Raw genomic sequence first — 22502 nt, 5'->3', positions numbered from 1 at the left:
TTGCCATTTCTGTCTGCACAATGAATAGTTAACAAGATTTTTCCACCCTGATAGCATATATTTGAATTCTCCTATATAAATACTGGAAGTCTGTAGAAAAGAGTTAAGTCTACAATGTAGAAGGGAGGGCATGCCAGACTGTAACTGGGTGCATATTCTGGTCTTTTGGGGAGAAAGCACTGGGTGGTCAGGTGCAGCCTTGCAAGCAAGGGGAAGATGGCTCCAGCTTTGGAACAACCTCTCCTACTGCAAAGGTGATACCTGTAGATCACAACCTGGGGACACACAAAAGGGACCATGAAAGAACCTGGGAGTTCCTAAGTTGCTAAGGTGGATTTTTGACACTCAAGGGAGAAAGCCTGGGTAAGCCTCAGGAGCAAGAAAAAGGGCAGCTTCTGAGGGAAGCAGGTGGGTCCAATAGACTGTAGACAGAAACTATACATGGACAAATACATTGTCTGCAAGAACACAGAGGCAGATGACTTGAAATTCCTTTTTTATTTTTGTTTTGTATTCTAGGTCCCTTCTTTACCTTAAAAAGTAGTTCTTCCAGGTATGGTGTAACAAAATACACCTTTTTAGGGTTCTTATACATCTATCCTTCTTCAGAGAATTTTAATGAAGGAGAATGCTTTAGCAGCACCACTTGAAAGCTGCTCTTGACTTAACTTCCCATTATTTACAGCAGCGACAGCTAGAACAGAACATGCCATCTCAAACACAAAGACTTGCCCTGCCCTCCTGCTTGGTGCAGGTCAGGGTGCAAGAGCACAAGCTGGTGAAACTCACAGGAGGAAATTTGCCAGCAGTACTCTCCCTTTCCCTCTGCTCTGACTCAAGGGAAAATATAAGCATTAGGAAACAGGGAGCCTGTTCTCCTTCCAGGGGTGCTGCCTTCAGGGTTTGCTGGCACGTCTTTATGTTCTCACCACCTCCCTGAGTCGATCACAACCCCCATCTTTCTCCTTGCAGTCTTCAACAGGCTAGAAAAGCATCAGTAGAGCATCAGCAAAGGTGTGGAAGAGACAGAATTTGGGTCACTTGGGACACTTGAAAAGGTCAGATAGATAGATCTGCAGACAAATGCTTGATTTAGGATTAGTTTCTTGGACAGATTTTTGACTGTAACTAAACATGATCACAAGACAACCTGCTTCAGTCTGCCGTCTTAGCCATGTTTTCATATCCATATGGCACTACATGGAGTGCCAGGATACCCTTCCTGAGGAGTATTTTGGGATAGTCAGAGCTCAAGCACCAAGCTAAAAGATCTGCTAGTGAAAACACAAAGCAGCTCAAAGTACTCTTGAGGGCTGAAGTATCTGTACACCAGTGTACATATATGAGTACATATTTATATATATCCAAGAACTTACTGATCATACCCTGATCAGAACAGCAGAAAATACTGCACTGGAAAGGCTTAATGAGCATACTAAAACCAACTGGATTGGCTTTGGAGCTTGGTAGGGATTTTGACCTTAAGCAGAGTAAAGCATTCATTCTACAAAGTGACTATGTGGGAGTGATTGCAGCAATAAGTAATCCAACAGCTGTATGTTAGGTGATTAATAAAGAAGGTTTGTCTGGCAAACTTGCAGCTGGAGTTCTGGATGAAACAGACATTCTCATAAATATTACTCTGCCTCCACCTACTCATATGTCCCTGCCCTGCAAAAAAGTGGTCACATTTTCCTTTCCATCTTGTTTTCCCCACATACAGCTGTCCCTCTTATTTCAGTCAGCATTCTCTTCCCCCTATCTTCCATGGGTTTTCTACACTGTAATTTTTTATCTGGTTTTGCCCTTTCTGCACCTATTACACATCGAGTTGACGAGCAAATTCTTTGCAGGTTTTCTTTAAACCTCTGTTTGTCTTCTGGCTCTTCTGCTTCCTCCTAGTCCTGAGGCTTGATGTACAAAACTTCAATGTCACAAAGCAGAACTGGTACAGTAGTTAAGAAGCAATACTGAACATTTTTGTCTACTCTCTGTGCTTATTTGATAAAAATTCACTAAGCACCAAGTTTCACTACCTAGTATGGAAGAGAATCTTTGGAATTATTTGACTAAATTCCTGCAGTGTTCCAGTCTAACCTCCTCACATGACTACAAGCTACATATTTTTATGTATTTTATATAAATACATTACATAAATACATAAATGTAAAAATGCATAAATGTATGTGTGTGTGAGTCTGAAAATACAACAGCAGTAATGCTGCTTTGGCAGGAAGGATTTAAATGGAAATACTGTTAGAATTCTTGCTATGGAGACAGTATCCCATCTACATAACAAATATGCTTACACCCAGCTCATAAACAATAAATCTAACAGAAATCACAGGAACAGAAAACCATGTGTTCACTGCTTCAGGCAACCGAACACAAACAAAACAGACTGAAGACGAGGTTTACCACTTCACTTTACTCTCAGGTAAAGCACCTACTGTGACCTGCTGACCTATAAAGTTCTTCCCAGTGCAGAAGAGACAGGAGAGGATCATGCTTCCTTAATCATGCTTAATAAAAATCAAAATAAATCAGATGTGGTTTTCTGAAAAGGCAACTGAAATCACAAAACTAAGAGTTAGTAGCCTCAAAGCATTCCAAAGGGCTAAAAGAAATCCTATGAGACAATATATTAACATTCAGATTGAGTTCCATTCAATTTTCAGGCCTCATGCTGGGCAAGTATTGCAGGTGAATCTGCACAGTAAAATCTGCGAAAGTAATACATGAACCTTCTGTCAGCTATATGTTCATGTATGATTGTCTGAAAATTCACACATAGTGTGGCATTTAATTCAACATAAAATCCTACTTGACAGAGGTGTGTTCTAGAAATACAAAATAGAATATGCTTTTTTCTTCCAAATCCCAGTCCACCAAGAAAAGACTGTTGGCTATGTTCATCAGTTTCAGTCACGGCTACCAGTGGTTTGAGAAAGTTAGAAATTTCTTATAGAATGATCTACAAATCACATACAAAGTGCAAAAGGGGTATTCCCCTAGAATCCATGATGTTCATCATCTGCCTGTTTCTGCCAAAATACAGAATATTTGTTTGAAACATAGGTTTTAAACACGTGTGTCTTTTTTGTAACATTTAACTTGCATACAAACAAAGCTAGTGGACCAAAGCACTCACTTTACTGTGGGAGCACGCAACATAAATAAATGTTTAGTGTCTCTTTGAAATACTACCAAAGTACTATATTCTGTTCTTTTATTGAATACTATTTCAGTATCATGGAAATTAATGATTTTTTCTCCTTACTAACTCATCCCACCCAAACTCACTGACATACCATAAAGGGATGAGAGTGCCTCAGCTGGCACTATTTCTTTTAATTTTTCCTTCCTTTGCAGATGTGCACTCTTTTCCTTCATCCTCAAGATAAAATGCAACTTAGTACAGAAACTATCCTGATCTGCAACAACTTTATCTCAACCATTACTCACGTGAAAGGAGGAATTTGCAATTTGCACTTACCAAGATGAATAAGCATTAAGGCAGACAAAGCATAATTCAGTGGAGTATGCAAAGCCTTGAAATAGAACATCAGGTATTTGACTGATGCCTGTATTGCACTGACAGCAGACAACCATCAGTTTTCTGCATTCCTTTAATTCAAGACCACACAGAAACTTACCATCTGCTACTGTAGAGCAACCAACCACTGCCTGAAAATACTTTGGGAACCTTCTATTCATCTCTACTAGTCCTAGCTGGACCCCTTTCATATTACTTTGCAATTTGGGAGCTGCCATTCAGTCTCATCATGGGCCACAGTAATAGAACAGATAATAGTGAACTTCTGTGATGCTGCCAAGTGTGAGCAAGATAAAAAATTCTTACCTTTTCCAGTGTCTTGTTTCTTTTTTAAACTTTTACCTACTTCAGTGGCTGTGCCCACATCTCAAATTCACCAAAGGCTAAGGTGTTTACCAGATAAAGAACTCAGAACCTGCCACTTTACTGCCAGGACAAGCAAAACTTTTTTTTTCTTCTCGAGGAAAATAAACTACGTTGATATTCTATAATCACTATTTGTAGATGTTTCAAACAATAGACCCAGAAGTATTAAGTCAGTGTGTAGGGACCATGACTGAGCATTGTTGTCCAGCACCATACAGACGGTAAAAGCACGAGCTTAACATTAGTCCAAGTCACTCTATACTTCAAATACTTGACTTGTATCTACAGAATATCAGAATCATTTGGGTTGGAAAGAACCTCTACAACCATCAAGTCCAACTTTGCCCAGCACTAAAGCAAATCTCAGTGTCTCATCTTTTACGTGTCTTCAGGGATGGTGCCGCCATCAATCCTGTTCCAGTGCTTAAAAACCCATTCAGTGAAGACATTTTTCCTGATATCTAACATAATCCTCCTCTGGCAGAACTTTCCTTTCTGTCCTATTACTTGTTACCTGGATAAAGAATCCAACAAACCCTACTTTCATACACCCTTCTATCAGGGAGCTGGAGACAGTGATAAGGTCCTTCCTGAAACTCTTTTACTCCAGGCTAAACATGCCCAGCTCTCTCAGCTGCTCCCATGGGATTTGTGCTCTAGACCCATGCAGCAGTACTGACTGGTGATGCAAGTTAAAATGCACTTAATGCTAACAGAGGATGAAGTTTCTCAGGTGATCGAAGTCCTCCCCTGCTCCCAGTGAAAGACTTCATGCGGCAGGAGGTCGTTTCCCGCGCGTGTTTTGGGGAGCAGAGCCCTCGGGGAGGCGCAGCTGCCGGGGGCAGGGGGCCGTACCTGCTTGACCTCTGCCTGCAGGTGACGCAGCTGCACGCACTGCTCCAGGTGCTTGCGGTGCTGCTCCGCCGCCACGTCCAGCTCCTGCTGCTTCTCGTGCAGGAACTCCAGCAGGTCCTGCACGCGAGTGGCCATGTCCACGTCTCTGTCGCACAGCAGCTCCACACCTGCAGTCGGGATGGCCGGTTAGGAATGACAGGCAAAGCTGCCCCAGACAAACAGCCCCTTTCCACTGCTTTACACTTAATTTCCTAGCTCCTTCTCCAAGTCCAACATGATCCTTGGAGCATTTGCTTACACGAGTAAAGGGGATTGCACTACTAAGAAGTGCAATTTGATACTTACCCTATGTAACCATATACAGTAAAAAGTATCAAATGAAGGGGCGTAAGGAACAAAACAGGAAGACATTACTTGAAAGCTGAAAATATTTGCTTGGCTGCATTGATCTGACTACCTCTAAAACTAACATTCCCTTATTTACTCAAGTCTTATTGACTTCCTGAGTGAAACCCCTTTCTCTAAAAACTAAACACCTTCAGGTGTTGCCAGCTCTGATGACATTATGTGCTACAGGACCAGTGTGCTCTCATGAACACCCTTGAATGATTTGAGTACAAAGGAGTCCACGTGTCTCCAGTTTACAGTTAAACCAGCATCCCTGTTATTTTCACACATCCCATGGAGAGACAACTGGGTAATTCTTAGAAAGCCACTGCCTGGAATAGCACAGAGGAGCCATCTTACCAGATGCCTGCACTTCATTGACATACTGCAGCAGGTCCTGCCCTTGGTGGATGACATCAAAGGTCAAGTTATTCATGGTCAGGGCTTTGTCTGCATGATGCTGGAGCCTCTGTTCTGCTATTGTAAGATCTTCAGTGTCAAAGTCATTCATCTGCTGAGACAGCTCATCATTCCAAGACTCAAGGTCTGAAATTATCTGGTGGGAAAAAGGAAGGAGACCATGTTCAATTACCCACTACACAACACGAAACAGTTTATTTCCAATGTTGCACTGATGATTGAAGTAGGGACCTCAAATTGCTCACTGTTGATTGACATCACTGATCAAATGTGACATGGTTCAGACACAGGCTGTCTTAGCATGGATTTTAAATTTTGGCAAACAATCCAAGAGAACCTCTTTGAGAACTGCTAGTTATTCAACCAGTGCTTGAAACACTATTAGCACCCCTGCCTTATTCACAACTTTACTTGTGAAACAGATGAAGCTAACACGTTTTTATCTCCACTTTTAAAGGAAAATGTGGATCTGGAATACCTTTTTAATTCTTCAGACTGCGCCAAGTATTAATTCACACATCAACAGCCAGTTTATCTTACAAATATGCCAATCTTGAGCCCTTTTACAAGAAAGCCAGCTCTACCCTTGTGTGGGCAGGAAGCAAAAGGCCACGTGCACCCTTAACTTCTGCCAGACAACTGAGAAGCACTTACCACAAAAGGCTGGGTACTCAGTGAATCCAGCAAACCCAAAAAAGCATACTCTATTACAATATTACTGAAATGTCATAACTAAATTTGCTTGCTGATATTTTTCAGCTACACTTCAATTTTTACACGATTTTATTCTTCACTGTAGGATGTCCAAAAAAGGGTAGCTAAAGAAGTTTTGGGTTTATTTAGCACATGTATCACAACAGTAAGTTCTCCTTGTCTGTCCACACAAGTGTATTCTCCAAACCATATTGCAAAGCCTACCTAAAATGATAAATATTCCTTTTACTTAGGATACAAAACTGGTTTTAAGGTTAATACACAGTGCTTACAATCCTCATTATCAAAGTGGGTTGAGTTCACAGGGCACAGATTTGATGCATCAGTTACTTCTAAAAAGTCTAACACACATAACCCTCAACCCAATGATTAAATTTTTTCCAGGATTTTTAGCACAGTTTTGGCACCAACTATTGCAGTTCATTGGGAAAGTAAAATTATAGATATCAAGAAACAAGTATGGCTTAGTTTCAGTGTTCTGCAATTTCAGGAGTAGGACAAACTCATGTGAATGGTGCTAAATGAGAAGAAAGTACCTATTTATGCAGCAAGACACAACAAAAATAGGACCTGACTTAACAGGCATTAGCATTCAAATATCTAAGTGCATAAATATTTAACCAAAGTCATCTGTTTTCAGCAAAAGAAAGATGCCACTACCCCTTTTCAAGTGGCTGTAATAGCTCCAAAGTTAGTGAGACAGTTAAATGACAAGAGAAATTCCAAGAAAACAAGCCTTCTAGAAAAAAAGCAGAACTAGGGAGATAAAAAAGTTAAATCATTTGTATAAAGCTTCTGTAGTTTGCTACAATCTCTCACTGAAGGCTTTTTTTCCATTCTGCTCACATGATGCCATAAAAAAATGGACACATCATGCAATTAATATTAAAATCGTGGCACCAGTGAGTTACTTCCTGTTTTAAAGGTGTTCTGCAAAAAATTCTACTTGATTCACTAAGTATTTGAGTTTTCCACCAGGTCATGATGCAAGATACCAAACAATTAAGGTAGCTATTTGCAATCCCTAAACCTGCTCAGTTACCTCTGCCTGAAAACAGCCAGAGACTCAAGCGTCAGGGGTAACACTGAAAACAGAAAAGCTGATGACCAAAGCATTCAGGAAGATCAACAGGACAAGGCTTTTAGCCATTGCCTGAAGCTCCTTTCATCTTCCATGTGCTCTACACATCACACAGTCTATGCAGGCATTATGAGTGGTTCTCCCTCTAAACACACAAACAGGCTTCACCTCCCACAAAATCTTTAAGAAGTTCCCTTCACTTCCTTTTCACTTGGTCCATGCCCAACATGTCTCATCACCTTCCTCTGCTCTTCGCATTCTTTTAAGTGACCTGAAATTTTAAAGAAACTTCAGGTTTTCCTGACAGTCCAGCCAGAGAAAATTGCTTACTTTCAGCTACCCCACTTTTTCTGCTCTTGTGCATCTCAGCTCTGCTCTTCCCAGCTTCCCTCTAAAACTGTGTTCATTTTTTATTAAAAGCAGTGGAGGTCATCTAATGTTTGTTTCTTCATCCACTGCACTAGGGAAGTTCTAAGAAAACAGATTTAACACCTTATTTTCATCCAGTTCAGTTAACAACATTCAAAAGTAACCTTGGAAGAAATATCCGTAGTTGGACTTTGTCAAACAGAAATCTCAGCATTAAAAAAGGTTGTGAAACTCCCACCATCAAAACACCATCCTTCCCCATCTTTCTAAACATCATTATACAAAGGATTAAGATTCAACATGGCACATTTCTGACACTGTTTTAGAAGGAAAACCAGTCCATCTCCCTTCAGAACAGATGCCAAACCTTCTCTCTTTTACTAGGAATTTAAGTGGGAATAAAGTAAAAAAAGGCAGAGTAAACTCACAATATGACAACTGCCGTGGCTGTGTCTGTATTGTTATAATAAAGCAACAGATTGTAGTAACTAGCTCCTAAGATCCCCTTTACTTGATAGGAAAAACAGCTAGTTTCAAAGGGTCAAAACTGTGTGTTGCCTCAGCCAAGAGGTTTCACTGATACTGCCTCCAAAGAACAGCCAGCGAGAATTATAGTTTTCCCCATGTTATTTCATACAACCAACCCCATGCTTAAGATCATGGCACACACACAGTTTAAAGCAGTTTGAAGCACTCTGAACAAGACCAATGCATTTTCTTTCCCCTTCGAAAGATCAGGATGCCCACGATTCAAATAAATAATGCCAGCATGTTTCCAAACTCATTCAAAAGGTGAGCAGTCAATGACCATCAGAGAGAAGTTTCCTAACAAGGGTAGTAATCCCCACATTTTATCAGCAGCAATTAGGTGACACAAGGTGGTCTATTTCAGCCATTGCACCCCCTGTGCAAATCTGAAATGGCATTCACTAAGCCCTCTCTGCCCACACTCTTCAGTGCTTTCCCTGAAGCTCTGCTTTACGTACACTTTTAAAGCAAGCAGGCTCCCATTTTCCTTGTAAAGTTTTGTCAAGACAACCAGCATTAAACAAACAGAACAAATGACTAATAGAAATCTAAAGTAACCGAATCACAAATTCATGCTGCTCTCAGGAAATGGACAACCCAGCATAAACACAAGCTAACAATTTACCATAGCACGTGTTGAAGAAGTTCCTAGTGCAGATTCTGAGCTGCCTGACATCGCTACGTTCTCTTAAATGTGAAGGTAACACAGGAAACAAGGCAGGGTATAACACAGAAGGGATGCAGACTCTTTCATACTAAGTGGGAAAGAACTAAAGAACCACAGGTCTCTTCTCAGAAGTGTCTATCATTCATAGTACCAACTGAGGGCTCACCAAGACCCGGTAAATATTATGTGCTGAGGAGAAGAAAAAAAAAGAGAAAATGGGAAATGGAGGGAAGTTAGGTCTCTGTGATACCCCGGCATTTTGCATCCTCGGCCTTTCAGCAGTGTGATTTAACAGGCATCTTGTAAGTATGGTCCAAAAATAGAGTTGAGATAACGCTGTGAGCTGAAAAGTGTGTGGTATGCTCCGTGTAGAGCCCTGGCATAGGCCTCAAGGCGTGTAAGTTACAGACAGGCAAAAATGCTCAGACACAGATGGGACAAATACATTTTGGACTGTGAACTTTGCCACCGCTGTTACCGCCCCCCTGGCTGGGTTCACACACACCTTCCTCATGCTCCTTATCACTCTACCAAGGGAATCTTCACTGACATTATTTTGCTCATTCATGCCTTTTAGTTAATACAGGCATTTACAGAGAAGTCCTTCAAATAGCTCACGAACAATAATATCAAAAATCTTCCTGAGGATAGAGAAGGTGAAGTTTATATGCCAAGAGCAAGGGGCAAAGTAGAGACAGTACTGCAGTTACACTAATTTCAGAAGAGCACAAGTATCTGAAAAGTTGTAGGATAAAAGAAATGAAGTATTTTATCAGCAAAGAAACAAAGTATTTTATCAGCAGATTATAAGGGAAGAGTAAGGAGAAGAAGGGAATTAACCTTGCCTGCAAATCTCACTACTGTCCCCAGAAGAACAGCTGCATGGTTATAACCCTGCAGTGCTAGGGGAGCCCTTTGTCTCATTTTAGCCTGTGTAATTCTGCAAGCAGTAAGAGAAGCTAGAAACACTACTTGCCTTTGAGAAAAGCTGTCCTCACAGGATGCACCCCTGAATGAGCTGCCCCTACAGCGAAGTCTTAATTGACTGGACCAGTCACACAAAATCCTGGAGGAAGGAGAAGGTCAAAACAAGGTCTGCAAATTTCTAGCTGGCATCTGGCTCCTCCTCATTATCAAGTTACTTCAGCTGAGCTTCTGCTTTCAAACAACTGACCTGGAACTAGTCCCCACATTTTCTTCCTGGAAGTTTCTGAACAGATGTCTGCCTTCAGGGAGAGGGAAAAGAAAAGTGTGCTTTGCTGAGGAAGCAGAGAAGACATGGTACAGAGACAGCAAAACAATCAACATTTTGCTGAAGTCACTCTGCAGCCTGGGCCATTTTCCTCCCTGAGGGATTCTCCGTCAATCTAAAATAAAAAAAGATTTCTATTTCCAAGCCATATAAAGAAACTGTACCAACTCTTTCAACAAGATAACTAATACTTTACCTTATGTTGTATGTAGCAAAATGTAAAGCATGCCCAGTGTCAGGTTTAGAAAAAGCAAGACCTGTCAAGTGTGTACAGTTTTGGGCACTACAATATACAAACACACCGATCTATTAGAGAGAATCCTAAGGAGGGCCACAAAGAGGGTGAAAGTTTTGGAGGGGAAGCCGTGTGAGGAGCAGCTGAAGTCACTTTTTCTGTTCAGCCTGGAGAAGAGGAGACTGAGGAGAGACCTCACTGCAGTTACAACTTCCTCATGAGGAGAACTGGAAGGGCAGGTACCAACATCTTCACTCTCGTGACCAGTGACTGGACTTGAGGAAACAACATGAAGCAGAGCTAGAAGAGGTTTACATTGAATATCAGGAAGAGGTTCTTCACTCACAGTGTGGTTGGGCACTGGAACAGGCTTCCCCAGGGAAGTGGTCACAGCACCAAGAGCTCAAGAAGCATTTGGGCAAAACTCCCAGGCACCTGGTTCGACTCTTGGGATGTCCTGTGCAGGATCAGGACTTGGACTTGATGATCCCTGTGGGTCCCTTCCAACTCATTATATTCTATTCCATGAATCTATGAAGTTAAGGGTTGCAGCTTTCTGATGCAAAATCCTATGGGCATCACCAAGCAGCAGTACCAGAAGTACTCCTACCTATACAGATGCTGTCCAGAACTGGAGGACTAGAACACATCTGCAAAGCAGGGCTCCTGCAACCAGCCTTTTGCTACTGTAGAATCCTGACTTATGTAACCTATAACAGAGAGCAATCGGCTTAACAGTGAACTTCACTCAGACCTTTATCCTAATTCTTCCATTAATTTTCTTGATATGCACTGCCCCACACAGCTGCCATTCCTTCAAAAAAAGTGTTCTGAGAACATGTCACAGACACCAACCACTGTTGATCACTCCTGCAAAGATTATAAGTGTATGTGAGACAGCTACTCTCACACGATCAAAGGAAAAGCTACTCTCACATAGTCAAAGTAGAGAACTCTCTGCAGACCAGTGTGAATTGCAAAACTGAAAAAAATCCAAACCCCTTAGTCTTCGTTTACATCAGAGTTGTTACTACTGTAGACTGCACACTCTCACTTCCTCTGTGGGTAAGGATCAAGGAACTGTGTCTGCCTACTTCTGCACTGCCCCTAACAATGTGCTTAGCTAAACCAGACTTCTGCCATGACATCAAATCCTGATCTTCAGGAGGGGGAAAAAAAAAATCAAACCAAAACACTAAAAACCCAAGACACTACCACTAAAAATCTGAGAAGCTTTCTGCTGACTGCTTCTTTTACCCTTACATTTGTAACCCACAGCTGTGGCTTTTACTACATACAAGCCAAGGGGTAAAATTATCACTCTAACTCCTGGTTTTCAGAATTTCGAGGTAAGTCGTTATACACTCAAACAGGATCATTTACCAATGAATAACCATGAGCCTTATAAGGCACCAACTTGTTTCAGTCACTGTGTACAGCTCTAGTAGTTTTATGAAGTCATATGAACTTAGCTGAAGTTTTTTAATGCAACTCTGCTAACCTAAGCTCCCCGTGGAGTTTCGTGTCTGTGTACATGTTCTCGCACACAAACAGAGACTTTTCAACTGATAAGCCGTAACACCCCTTCGAAGTTTGGACGGGCTCAAAACTTCTTGAAGTTTTGCAGGGGTGCAGCACTACAATTGCTATTAAATTGTTTTCGGAGGTGGAAAAGAATATTTTTTTTTTTTTTTTAAGTGACAGCCCATAGAATATTCCCAGTGATTAAGATAGAATTCCAAATACCACTTGCAGCTGCCAACTGAAAAAAAAAAGACTGCTGATTTGAAAAAGGAAGAGAAGAGGGTTGTTACTATGAAGCATCAGTTTAGTGGGTTTGTACGAAACCATCTTGCAAGTCCTATTCATATTAACTGCAGGCATACTAGTTACATCAAGGTAGTTTGATATTCAAACTAAACTCAGCGGATGAAGTAACTGTTGCATTAAGATTTTACTTAACATTTGCTTAAAGATGCACCAAGAGCCAAAAGTCAAAGTCCAAAGTTTTGACTAGAGTCAAAAAGCTCAGCTCTGCTGAGCACTGAGCTCTTCCGACACTCACACATACAGGACAAAGCCTTAGCTCAGGAAAGAATTAAGTCTATCAGCCATTTGAGCCATATGCCAATGCAACTACATGATCTCAGCATAAACATTCCTACACAAGAGGAGAAGTGCGTGCAGGGCAAGTCTGAAAGCAAACACTCACATCTATTGCATCTCTTTCGAATATGCGGAGCTGCAGAAACAGCTCAAGTTTGATCTTGCGTTCTTGAAAAAGCTCCTCCATCTGAGACTGGGCCTCATCCAGCTGCTGCAGGACTGTCTCTATGTGGTTGATTGAGCTGTTATGGGGGGTCTTGTTACTAGAAATGGCAGAATCCCTATTCAAAGCAGAGAGAAGGGAGGGGGAAGAAAAAAGAGCATTATTGGAAAAAAAATAGCCCATACAATTTGGACACTATACATGACCACAAGATATAAGCCTGCTTCAGATAAGGTTGGTGCAAACCATACTGCATGAGAGCTAAGTCTGTATATCTTTGTAAATAAAAAGTCAAACTATGTTCTAGTACTTAAAAAACCCCAAACATTAGGAAATTAATTTCATTTTTTGCCCAATTCAACATGTAAAGACATTCTATTTACAGGAAGGATAAAATTTAAAACCAGACACAAATGCTTCCACTGTGAAAAGGAAGTAGCATATGATAACTATTTACTTTACTGAATCTTCCTAGCAAGGAAAGAAGATCAAATTAGTTAATTTAAAAAAATTACTTTATCTTTTACCTGAGTATAAAACTTGCAAATTCAGATTTGTTAATCTCCTGCAGCAAAGGAGACGTGTACCAGAGCAGCTGGGAACCAAATTTATTTATTCAGATCATTTTTGAATTAAATGGACTGCAAACTTGGCTTTTACTACAATGAGGTTACTTGTCAGTCTGCAAAACAAATTCAAGTGTCTCTTTATAAAAAAGCTGCTGCTCAGAACCCAAAGTGCTGTGAAGCCCTGCATGTCAGACTACAAAAACACATCATTGCTTCTATCAAAAAGGTAGCTTATGTCAACAAAATCTCCTTCTTGTGGCAGCAGTGTTTATAAGTGGAACTTCCTGTAAACAGAGGTTTAGAGACCATCAGTACGTCATGAAAGATCATTGTAGTCCTAATATTTACAAGTTTTATTTATAGGTCATATCTTGTACTCATCATTTCTACCCTTAAAATAGAAGGAACCTCACAGAACATCAGATATACACCAGGAGAGATTTAAATAAAAATCTGTTTTACCTTAGTTGCTGTATGAGATCTTCACCTTCTTTTATGACATTGACTGTAACCTGCAGAGTGGTCTGTTGTTGCTGACCAAAACGTTTGATCAGGTCTTGGACAGCCTCCACAGACTCAGCATAGACATCATCAAGAAGTTCTTTCTGTAGCTCTTCAAGCCACGTCCACAGCTAAAGGCAAGGGGAAAAAGCAAGAAACGTAAGCCCGAGGATCAGGCAGTCATCTATTCCGAATCCATCTCCCTGAACAAGAAAAAACAGACTGAGGTGGCAGGAAGAAAGAGGGTTTGTTCTTCTTCATAGAAAAATCCCATCCTCATATTAATGAAAACAAGCCTTGGTTTCAAAAAAGGTTTTTGCTTCTTGGAAATACCAGGAAAGCTTTATCCGTGTTGCTAAGTCACCCTTTCTTCCCCATTTTCCTTCTACAGAACTGAGCGTATCCGATTGAGCAGCACAGAGTTCATAGTGAGAATCCCATCTGCAGCTCTGCGCGAGAGTCCCTGGGAGAGAAATGCTATGGTAACACTCTCCGAGAGAAGGGAGGAAGGAAGGAAGGAAGGAAGGGAGATGTATTGTAGCCCACCATCACATTTGCACTGCCAGGCTGACACTGCACACAGACAACATAAGACTTTTCAGTGCCCTTCAAAAAAAGGGAAAAGAAAGGGCATTTCAGAAAACAAAATACAGAGACAAATCACATGTGAGAAGTTATTGTTCTATCACGATGGCGTTTGCCCTCCTGATTTCAGTTTCACACTATCAAAACAAAAATCATCGTAAGCAATTCTACCAGTTAATTCAACATTCTTCCCCCCTGCTTCACATGTGCACATATCCCTGCTCAAAAATGCCCATGCACCACGGCTTACACAAAAATCTCTAGGTATATGCTGGACAGGTATCACTGCTGGTCACGTGAAGAACCCTACAGCGTTCTTTTCCACAATTTCATGATGGAAGCTATTGCATCCTAAGCCCTGTGTGAAAATCACTCATCAGCAAACCATTAGCCATCTATTGTGGAACCGAAAAAAAGCAGCAGGAGCACGGCTACGTCCTGCAACACTCCCATGAGCGGCATCAACAACACACTGGAACAGCTGCTCTCACCGGAAGCACTCAAACCTGGCCCCTCCTGTCTATTTTACCATCCCACCCCAAACTGCTGCTATTCCAAGAACAAGAATTTGTTTTTTATCCCAAAAGAATAACTCTGATCTGATCAAAAGTATTAAGACCTTTTGACGACATTTTAATCTCTGCCTTTGAAAATTTTAGAGACTTTTTGAACCTAATTAAAAGGTTAACAGTGTTAAAATACATAACTAAGCAAACAAAACTGGCTTAAATTCAAAAGACAGAAACTGGAATGTTTTCTTTATTTCTTTGCTAAGCATTTTTTACAGAAATTGGCATTTCTCACTGCTGTTTGTATATGTATGTTCTGATCATAAAGGCTTCCTAGGTACTACATAAAAATAGCAAACTCAGTGAATGATTCCAGGTCTTGATTAATTAGTTCCTTTGAAACTTTGTTTTAAAATCAAGTGCCAATTTTGGTATCTCATAGCTTTACACTGCTCCTGTAGGTTTTGAGTAAACCAGGCTAAGTTTTCACAAACTGGGATGGGATGACCAGATGAGATTTAGCCAGACTCTTTTCTACAAATCTACGACCCCCTCCTCCCCAAACCAGAACTGTCTGTTCACACACGATGTTATTCTCACTACTCGTATACTTCAAAGACAATGCTTGTCACAAACCTGAATGCAACTCCACAGTTGTAAACACCACAGCACAGCAGTCTCTCTTATTAAAAGGACCACAAATCAACAGAACTTAACAAGTGGGTCAGAAGCACTCGTCAACATCCATTCCAGCATAACCCAATGCAGCAGCCATTTTTTTTCTTTTTCCAAACGCGTACTTCGGGATGCAACTTTTACTGAGAAATGAATGAAACTTGAAAGCAAGAAGCCTGAAAATACAACCTGAAAATTCTACTCAGTGCCCAGAGGACATGTATTTATTCCTCTCTTAGCTTGTGAAGTTTATGCCAGAGCCATCAAAAAAGAGCATCAAGTCAGAGACCTTCCAAATGAGCTGGTGTGTACACATAACCAGTACAGCTTGCAATTGTGCAGATACAAACATCTGAGAGCAACACTTTGCTGTTTTCTGCAACGTGCTTGGTGCTGGCTGGAAGACATAGCTGGCTCTACATGCTGACATACACTCAGGCAATGCTTACTGCACTGCCTACAAAAGGCCAAATCTACACAGATATTTACTATAGAGGAACTGGGATTAAATAATTTTAAGCCTCTCAAACTGTATCAAGTTTGCCCTCTGGGTACTGCAGCTCAAGACAGGTCTGAGAGCCACCTCAATTTTTAATGCCTTCTGCAGCTGAGTTGTGTCAGACCTCTACAAGGAATACACCTCACCTCTTCATTTCTTATTCCCAGATACATTTCAGCCACTTCTATAACTGGATGGAGATCTGGCAGAAGCAACACAACCTACAAGTGCTGGACTGGTGAGGTCCTGTGCTTGTGAATAATTCCTTCAGAGCTCACCCAGGATGCTGGAGACCAAGCCAACAGAGGACATGCAGACCTTTCCCTCTGCACAGCCAGCTCAAGGTACCACCACCTGCCTCGAGCAGAAGGACACGGGCATCAGCACAACCAAGTGTGATGCTGCCTGGCTTAGTGCCGGGTCAGCACAGCATCACTATAAACGTCGTATCTGGACCCCAAGGTACCTAAGGGCTCAAAAATATGCTGTGTTTGCCTAGCCCATGAGCTGAATTGGCCACTGCTTGGGAAGCAAAAACATTTTATGAAAAGTGCAGAAAGAGAAGGAGAGTAATTAGCATGCATTACTTGCCTAGCTGTGATTCATACGCTGTTGGAAGTGGAACAATTTGAGCCATTTTTGAAGTGACTAAACAGCTCTGTAACACTTCCATAGCAGAAGTTACTCTAATACATTACCAAATAAACTTTCTACATTTCTCCACCAAGTAAGTTTCTGACAAAAAACTTCCCCTCAAAATAATCTAGGTATTTATAAAGAGAAGTTATGATAAAGCCACCACAGACAAATAAAACTGTCAGGTTATTAAAGCTGGACAGAAATTCATGCGATGTACTGAGGGAAGCTTAATTCTTAATGGGTGGCAGTAGCCAGCTGGCTTCTCTGCAGCTTTCAAATCAGAATGAACCCTGGATACACTGGAAATTACAAAAATTACCTTTTATTCAGATATAAAATTAAGTTTGAAGACTATACAAAGTTGCACAGCAAAGCCAAAAGAAAGCAAACAGTTTACAGCAGGGGGTGAACAGAGACTAGAGCTTACCATACATGTTCAGCAGTGTCGAATTACAGATTTTACAGTGCAATGACTTTCTGAAGTAACACATTATTCCATAAAAGAGAGCTTGGCAACAAAAATCCAGTGGGAAAAAAATCACAAACTCATCATTAAAAAACTATTAACTTTCTCTCGGTGTAAACTTTTGAGCAACTTCCAGTCATGGTTTTTTTCTGTTCTTTGTACGAGAAGCAGCATGAAGATCCCTAAACAAACCATCAGGTCCTCTGATCTCAGTAAGAACTTATCCAGAGGCAAGACAGCTCTAACATACGGTGAGAAAAACTGCATAAAAAACTCAATCCAGTCACAGAAGGAGGTTTTTCTCCTCCTTTCATCTGCTCTTTGCATCTTATCAGAATTAAAATTAGAGAGGGAAACAAAATTCTGAATCCCTGACAGGCAAATGTTTCACTCAGCAGTTTTTTTTCTTGATCTAAATATAGCACAGACTAAGAAACATCTGCTTGAATGAGCCTGCATCCTGTACTACCTCTTTCCTAAGTTCTTGGGAGCATGCCATTAGTCACTGAGATGGTATTATTTCAATTGTCTGCAACATCCTGGAAGTTTCAGTGTTTCCATCATGGGCCTCTATCCATTTAGGTCCCACCTCTGCAATCTCCTGAAAGACTGCAGTTAAATAAGACCCTACTGTATTCTGCTGAATATAAACAGAGAGCTTTTTTTTTTTTTTTTTTTTTTTTTTTTTTTTTTTTTTTTTTTTTGTGTGTGTGTGTGTAAATACTTCGCCCAAGAGCACAGTGTTATTTTATTAGGGTAAATTATCCATCACACTCTTTCACAAGTTATTTATTCATTTTTATAATAATGGCTTTTGGATACGCAGCCTGCCTTTTCAGTAGGCTCAGGCAAAGAAAGGCACGTGGTTTCTGCATGCAAAAACTGCAAATTCCTCTTTCTGCCCCCATCCCCCAGCACGGTGTTGTTGCAGTATGTGCATTACCACAGGCAGAGTTGTTGAAGGACCTACTATTTATACAGGGCCAAATGTTGCAATGGTGTTCCTTAACAAGTATGTCTAGGTACAGAAAGGGGCTAGTTGTTGTATGCCTGCCTGTAAGCTTTGGCTTTGAGGATATGCAGTGCACAAAAAATGCATCTTCTTAAAAACAAAAACCCTTAGAAGTTAAAAACCCTGAGGTTTGTCTTCCAGGGCCTTTCGGTGGCATTTAAGACATTAAATAGCTGCATTTTCTTTTTCATTAGATATAATTATCTTTAAAAGCTTCAAATACCCTTATCTATCCTATGGTTATAAAGGAATTAATTTCCAAGTCAGAATAAATTCATCATTGCAGCAAAACCAAGTTTCCCACACGTTCATACAATTACATCAACTACTACTACCCTGTTAACATTTGCCCTATTTCTTAACTGAACAAGAGAAAAATGTCTATACATAGCTTAGTAGATTATAAAGGCCTACTTCTGCCTCACTTTTGTCAAGCACTCAGTGCTATTTCAGTAACACTGGGACTTAAATTTCATCCTTTTTTCAAGCAAAGAAGCTACCAGTATTGAAAAACTCAAGAGAGAAGAAAAGCTGTGCTAAGAAACTGAATTCCAGTCCTACCAGCAGAAAGCCACTACCACTTGAGTGTGCAGCCACTGAGAGTGTTTCTCATTTCAGATTTAAAACTATCTTCCACAACTCTCACAAGATAAGCAACATATCAAAATACTGACCAGACTGCGTATCTTTTACCAGACCTGTGCTATAATGACAAGAAAAATATTAGAGATGCACAAGCCAAATGGATAAAGCCTTTACACTCAGATGGGGGCACCCAAAGGATGCTCTGCTGCTGGAAGCTACATGCAGAGGAGAAAGCAGCCTTTTTGTGACATGCAAATTTAACCATGTAGACCACCAGCACAGAAAGAGCAAACACCCAGGAGGGATGTGTGACCAAACGACCAGGGCTGTGATCTCAGGGTCCACCTCAAGACAAATGGACTGTGAGGCTGTGCTATGGAGACCCTCTCATATTGGACAATGCAGAGGAAAGTGTTTTTCCAGCAGTGAGTTGTGAGATAAAGTGAGACTATTATCAACAAGCTTTTTTGAATCAAACGCACATGCCTCACAGGTAGATGTGAATGAATGGGCAGCACTCTGGCCAGAGCGAGGCCTCCTCTGCCCTCTCCCATGCACTGACACCCTCAAAATGATGCCACCTTCCTTCCAAAGCTTGTACAGACTACTGCTGCATTACTTTGGTAATGATGGCTTTGCATCTGAAAACCTAGTTAATTCCACTTCCCTTCTCTTTGTTTCAACCTCAGTCCATTCTTGAACAAAGTTTAGTTTGAGTAAGATGAAAAAAGTAGAGTCATGTCTTCTAGTAACACCATTAAGCATACTGTGTATATATAAAAAGCGCTCTGAGCTATTTTATAATCAACTTGTCATTATACACACAAAAGGTTATATGCAAAACCCAACAGGCTCTTAAGAGATCACTCTCTTCCACATACAGTCAGCCTGATCTGCATTCCCACACTTGACTCCAGTTAGGAAAATATCTGTTGCTCTACTTTGGCACTACAACAAACACCTGGCTTGGACAGGATTTAAGTCTTCCCACTCACAGGGAGCCATTTTGGAGAGAGAGAGTGCGCACATGTGTATGTCTGTGTTAGGAAGAATTTGAACTCACACCAAAATGCTGTTCATCTCCAGTCTGTGACACACTGCACAGCAGAGACTATTGAGACTCCTGCTCCTGTGTTCTACACACAAACGTTTATGAAAACTGCTTATTTGTTACTGTTATCTTTAAGCATTATCTTTTACCTGTGCAATTTTTTTCTCACCTCATCCCTTGCCATATTATTAAATGTCCCAAGGCACAAAAGCCATAAGGGTTCCACTGTCTTGCAATGGTCTGTTTCAGATGTTCAGTTGTATCTTACCCATCCTCAGGCCAGGAATCTGTCAAGACATAGTACTTCCAATGCAAAGATCCTGACAAGGATATTTATGATCCCAAACACTGTTAAAGCTTGCCAGTGCACAGCTTAACTTCACTACATCACTTCACTGAAGAGTCTGGCTTATAGATTGAAATTTCTCACTGTACGCATGAGAGCTAAAAATCAATATTCAATTGATTACAATTTTAAAACTAGTAGTAAGATAGCATCATGTAATCACAATTTACAAATAGCAAGCAACTGATTTTCTCAGATCATTACTAAAAAAATGAGTGATACCATTAAACACTGTATCTATGCCATTTCTGAATAGACCCTTTTTCCCCCCAGTGAAAAATGTTGTCTATTGAGGTTAGTCTATGAAGAGTCTGAGAACTTAAATACTGGGGTTTTTTAATATTTGTAAGCCACAGGGAGCTCTACCAGCTTGTAACTACCTCACTACAAAACTTCTGGAAATGCTAAAGACAGACAGCGTTTTCCATGTGCATCATAACAGGCTGCTGCACAAATAGCACACAGCTGCTCTGTACAAATGGATAGCAAAGTCTGTGACTTTCAGGAAGAGCTTTTCATGGCAAGCACACTGCTGAAAGCAGAAACTGTGCTGATTTACTCAGCATGAACAGAGCGAGAGTACCGTGCAGTCACTGAAGGGCTGCTGCTTCCTAAGGAAGCTGAGAAAAGTTGCAGGCAAATTCTGCATCAGGTATAAAGGTTATGTAAATCTACAGAGGAGAAGTGCTATTGGAATACTCTCATCCAAAGTATTCATTCAACAGGAAGTAATTCTGGGGAAAAAGAATAAAACACACTAAAACATACTACTTCAAAGAAATCAAGGGATTGGAAGGATATTGGATGCAGATTTCAAAGTCTCAAACAGCCAGCAACTGAGACAAACAGCTTTTCTAAGCTCTGCAGCTCCCTCCAAACTGTCACACACAAACAGGAGTTCACCTCTTCATGTCTATTTCTTTTAACCAGGAAAATGCAAAAAAAAAGATACTAGAGACAGATTTTGCCCCAAATACTTCAAGGGCAAAATGCATTGGTAGTGTTTTGTTTTGTTTGAGTTTTTCTTGTGTTTTGGGGGCTTGACTGGTTGGTGGGTTGGGCTTTTTGGTGTTGTTTTTTTATGTATTTATTTTTTTATTTAACAACTAAGGCACTTATTTCTGGTTCAACAACTAACCTGTTACCCTACTGCTTGAACTCCTCCCTTCACTAGCTAAGCATGCATGTTAATTTCTTCACAATACAGCAGAAAGGTTATGTTGCTTACAGGTATGCACTAATTTATTCAGCGACCTCCCACATCCTGCAGGAGAAACACAATTCTCCTGCCAATAAGCACGGATGGCTTTCAGGTTAGGGCATTTTTATCTTCCATCTGCTTTGTGATGCCTTCTCAGCACTCCATACGCATGTTTGATAACAAACAACATGCTCTTGAAAATAGATCCAAATACAGAAAGCACAGGAGAGCTTGGAGCTTGCTGTTTCTCTGCACCTGAACCAAGGACTAGTCAACTAAATATGAATCACCTGTCTCTCTCTCTCTCAATCTGCATTTTTTAAGCAGATTGCAAACATATAAAAATACATCCTTCCTTACACAAATAGGTAGTTCTAAAATTTTTCCTTGCATTGCTAGATAAAAAGGTCATTCACATCACAAAACAAAACAAAAAAAACCCAAACCAAAACAAAAAAAATCAACATCAGCCACTACAGTACTTTTCCCCCAAAGTCTGGATTGCAAAGAGGCTTCCATAGTAACAGCTGTGTACACTTACAGACTCAAAATAATAGCCATTTTCCCAAAGAAATAAATCAAAATACAGAATATCTATTTTTTTTCTTTTCAATAAAACATTATTATCTAGGGGAGCGATGGCAATGCGCCAGCACATCTGGATTGGCCTACCAGAATTATTCAACAGTGACTCACATATCAGTCTGCCTTTCAGGTTTTTTTTTTTTCATTTTTGAAAAGCGAATCCTTTTACACTCTTGGTCTTTCACCACTACAACCAACTGTATTCTATTTAAATACCATTCCAGCTGTTGCTAAAAAAAACAGATAATGAAGAAATATATATTAAAAAAATGAACACATTTCAGCAGCTGACTGCTCCTGTGCTTCATAACAGATAAGGGCCAGTACAGTTTGCTTAAGAAAGTGAAACAAAAAAGCTGCCCCCTAAGAACAGTTTATGAAACAGCATTTATACTTTGTCTGAACAAGCAGAGTCCTGTGAGAGTATTGGCAAGGAACCACCTAACAGAAAACTGATGGGGGAGCTATGTACTCATGTCTAAAGCTGAAAAGTAATTCATTCCTGACCTTCTTCAAAGACCAACTGCCTTGTGCTTTTGTTTCTAGTGCAAAGCAGATGTTTCACTTACAAAAAACTCCC

The 22502-nt window shown here is 40.5% G+C and overlaps 1 protein-coding gene across 3 annotated transcripts in view; it reads right to left on the bottom strand.

Annotated features, from left to right (window-relative positions):
* TRIO (trio Rho guanine nucleotide exchange factor) overlaps positions 1 to 22502 on the bottom strand; it is a 243428-nt gene that overhangs the window by 108809 nt on the left and 112117 nt on the right. For all 3 annotated transcript variants that reach the window (XM_040074368.2, XM_058422546.1, XM_058422547.1), the window contains exons 12-15: positions 13731 to 13900; positions 12643 to 12817; positions 5525 to 5720; positions 4778 to 4944 (exon numbers count right to left, since the gene is read on the bottom strand). In XM_040074368.2, coding sequence (XP_039930302.1) covers positions 4778 to 4944; positions 5525 to 5720; positions 12643 to 12817; positions 13731 to 13900 — 708 coding nt within the window. The remainder of the gene's footprint in view (positions 1 to 4777; positions 4945 to 5524; positions 5721 to 12642; positions 12818 to 13730; positions 13901 to 22502) is intronic.

Source organism: Hirundo rustica, chromosome 1 (genome assembly GCF_015227805.2).
Source record: "Hirundo rustica isolate bHirRus1 chromosome 1, bHirRus1.pri.v3, whole genome shotgun sequence".
NCBI lineage: Eukaryota > Metazoa > Chordata > Aves > Passeriformes > Hirundinidae > Hirundo > Hirundo rustica.
Note: the sequence above shows the minus strand (reverse complement) of the source record. Positions and strands in the feature narration are given on the sequence as shown.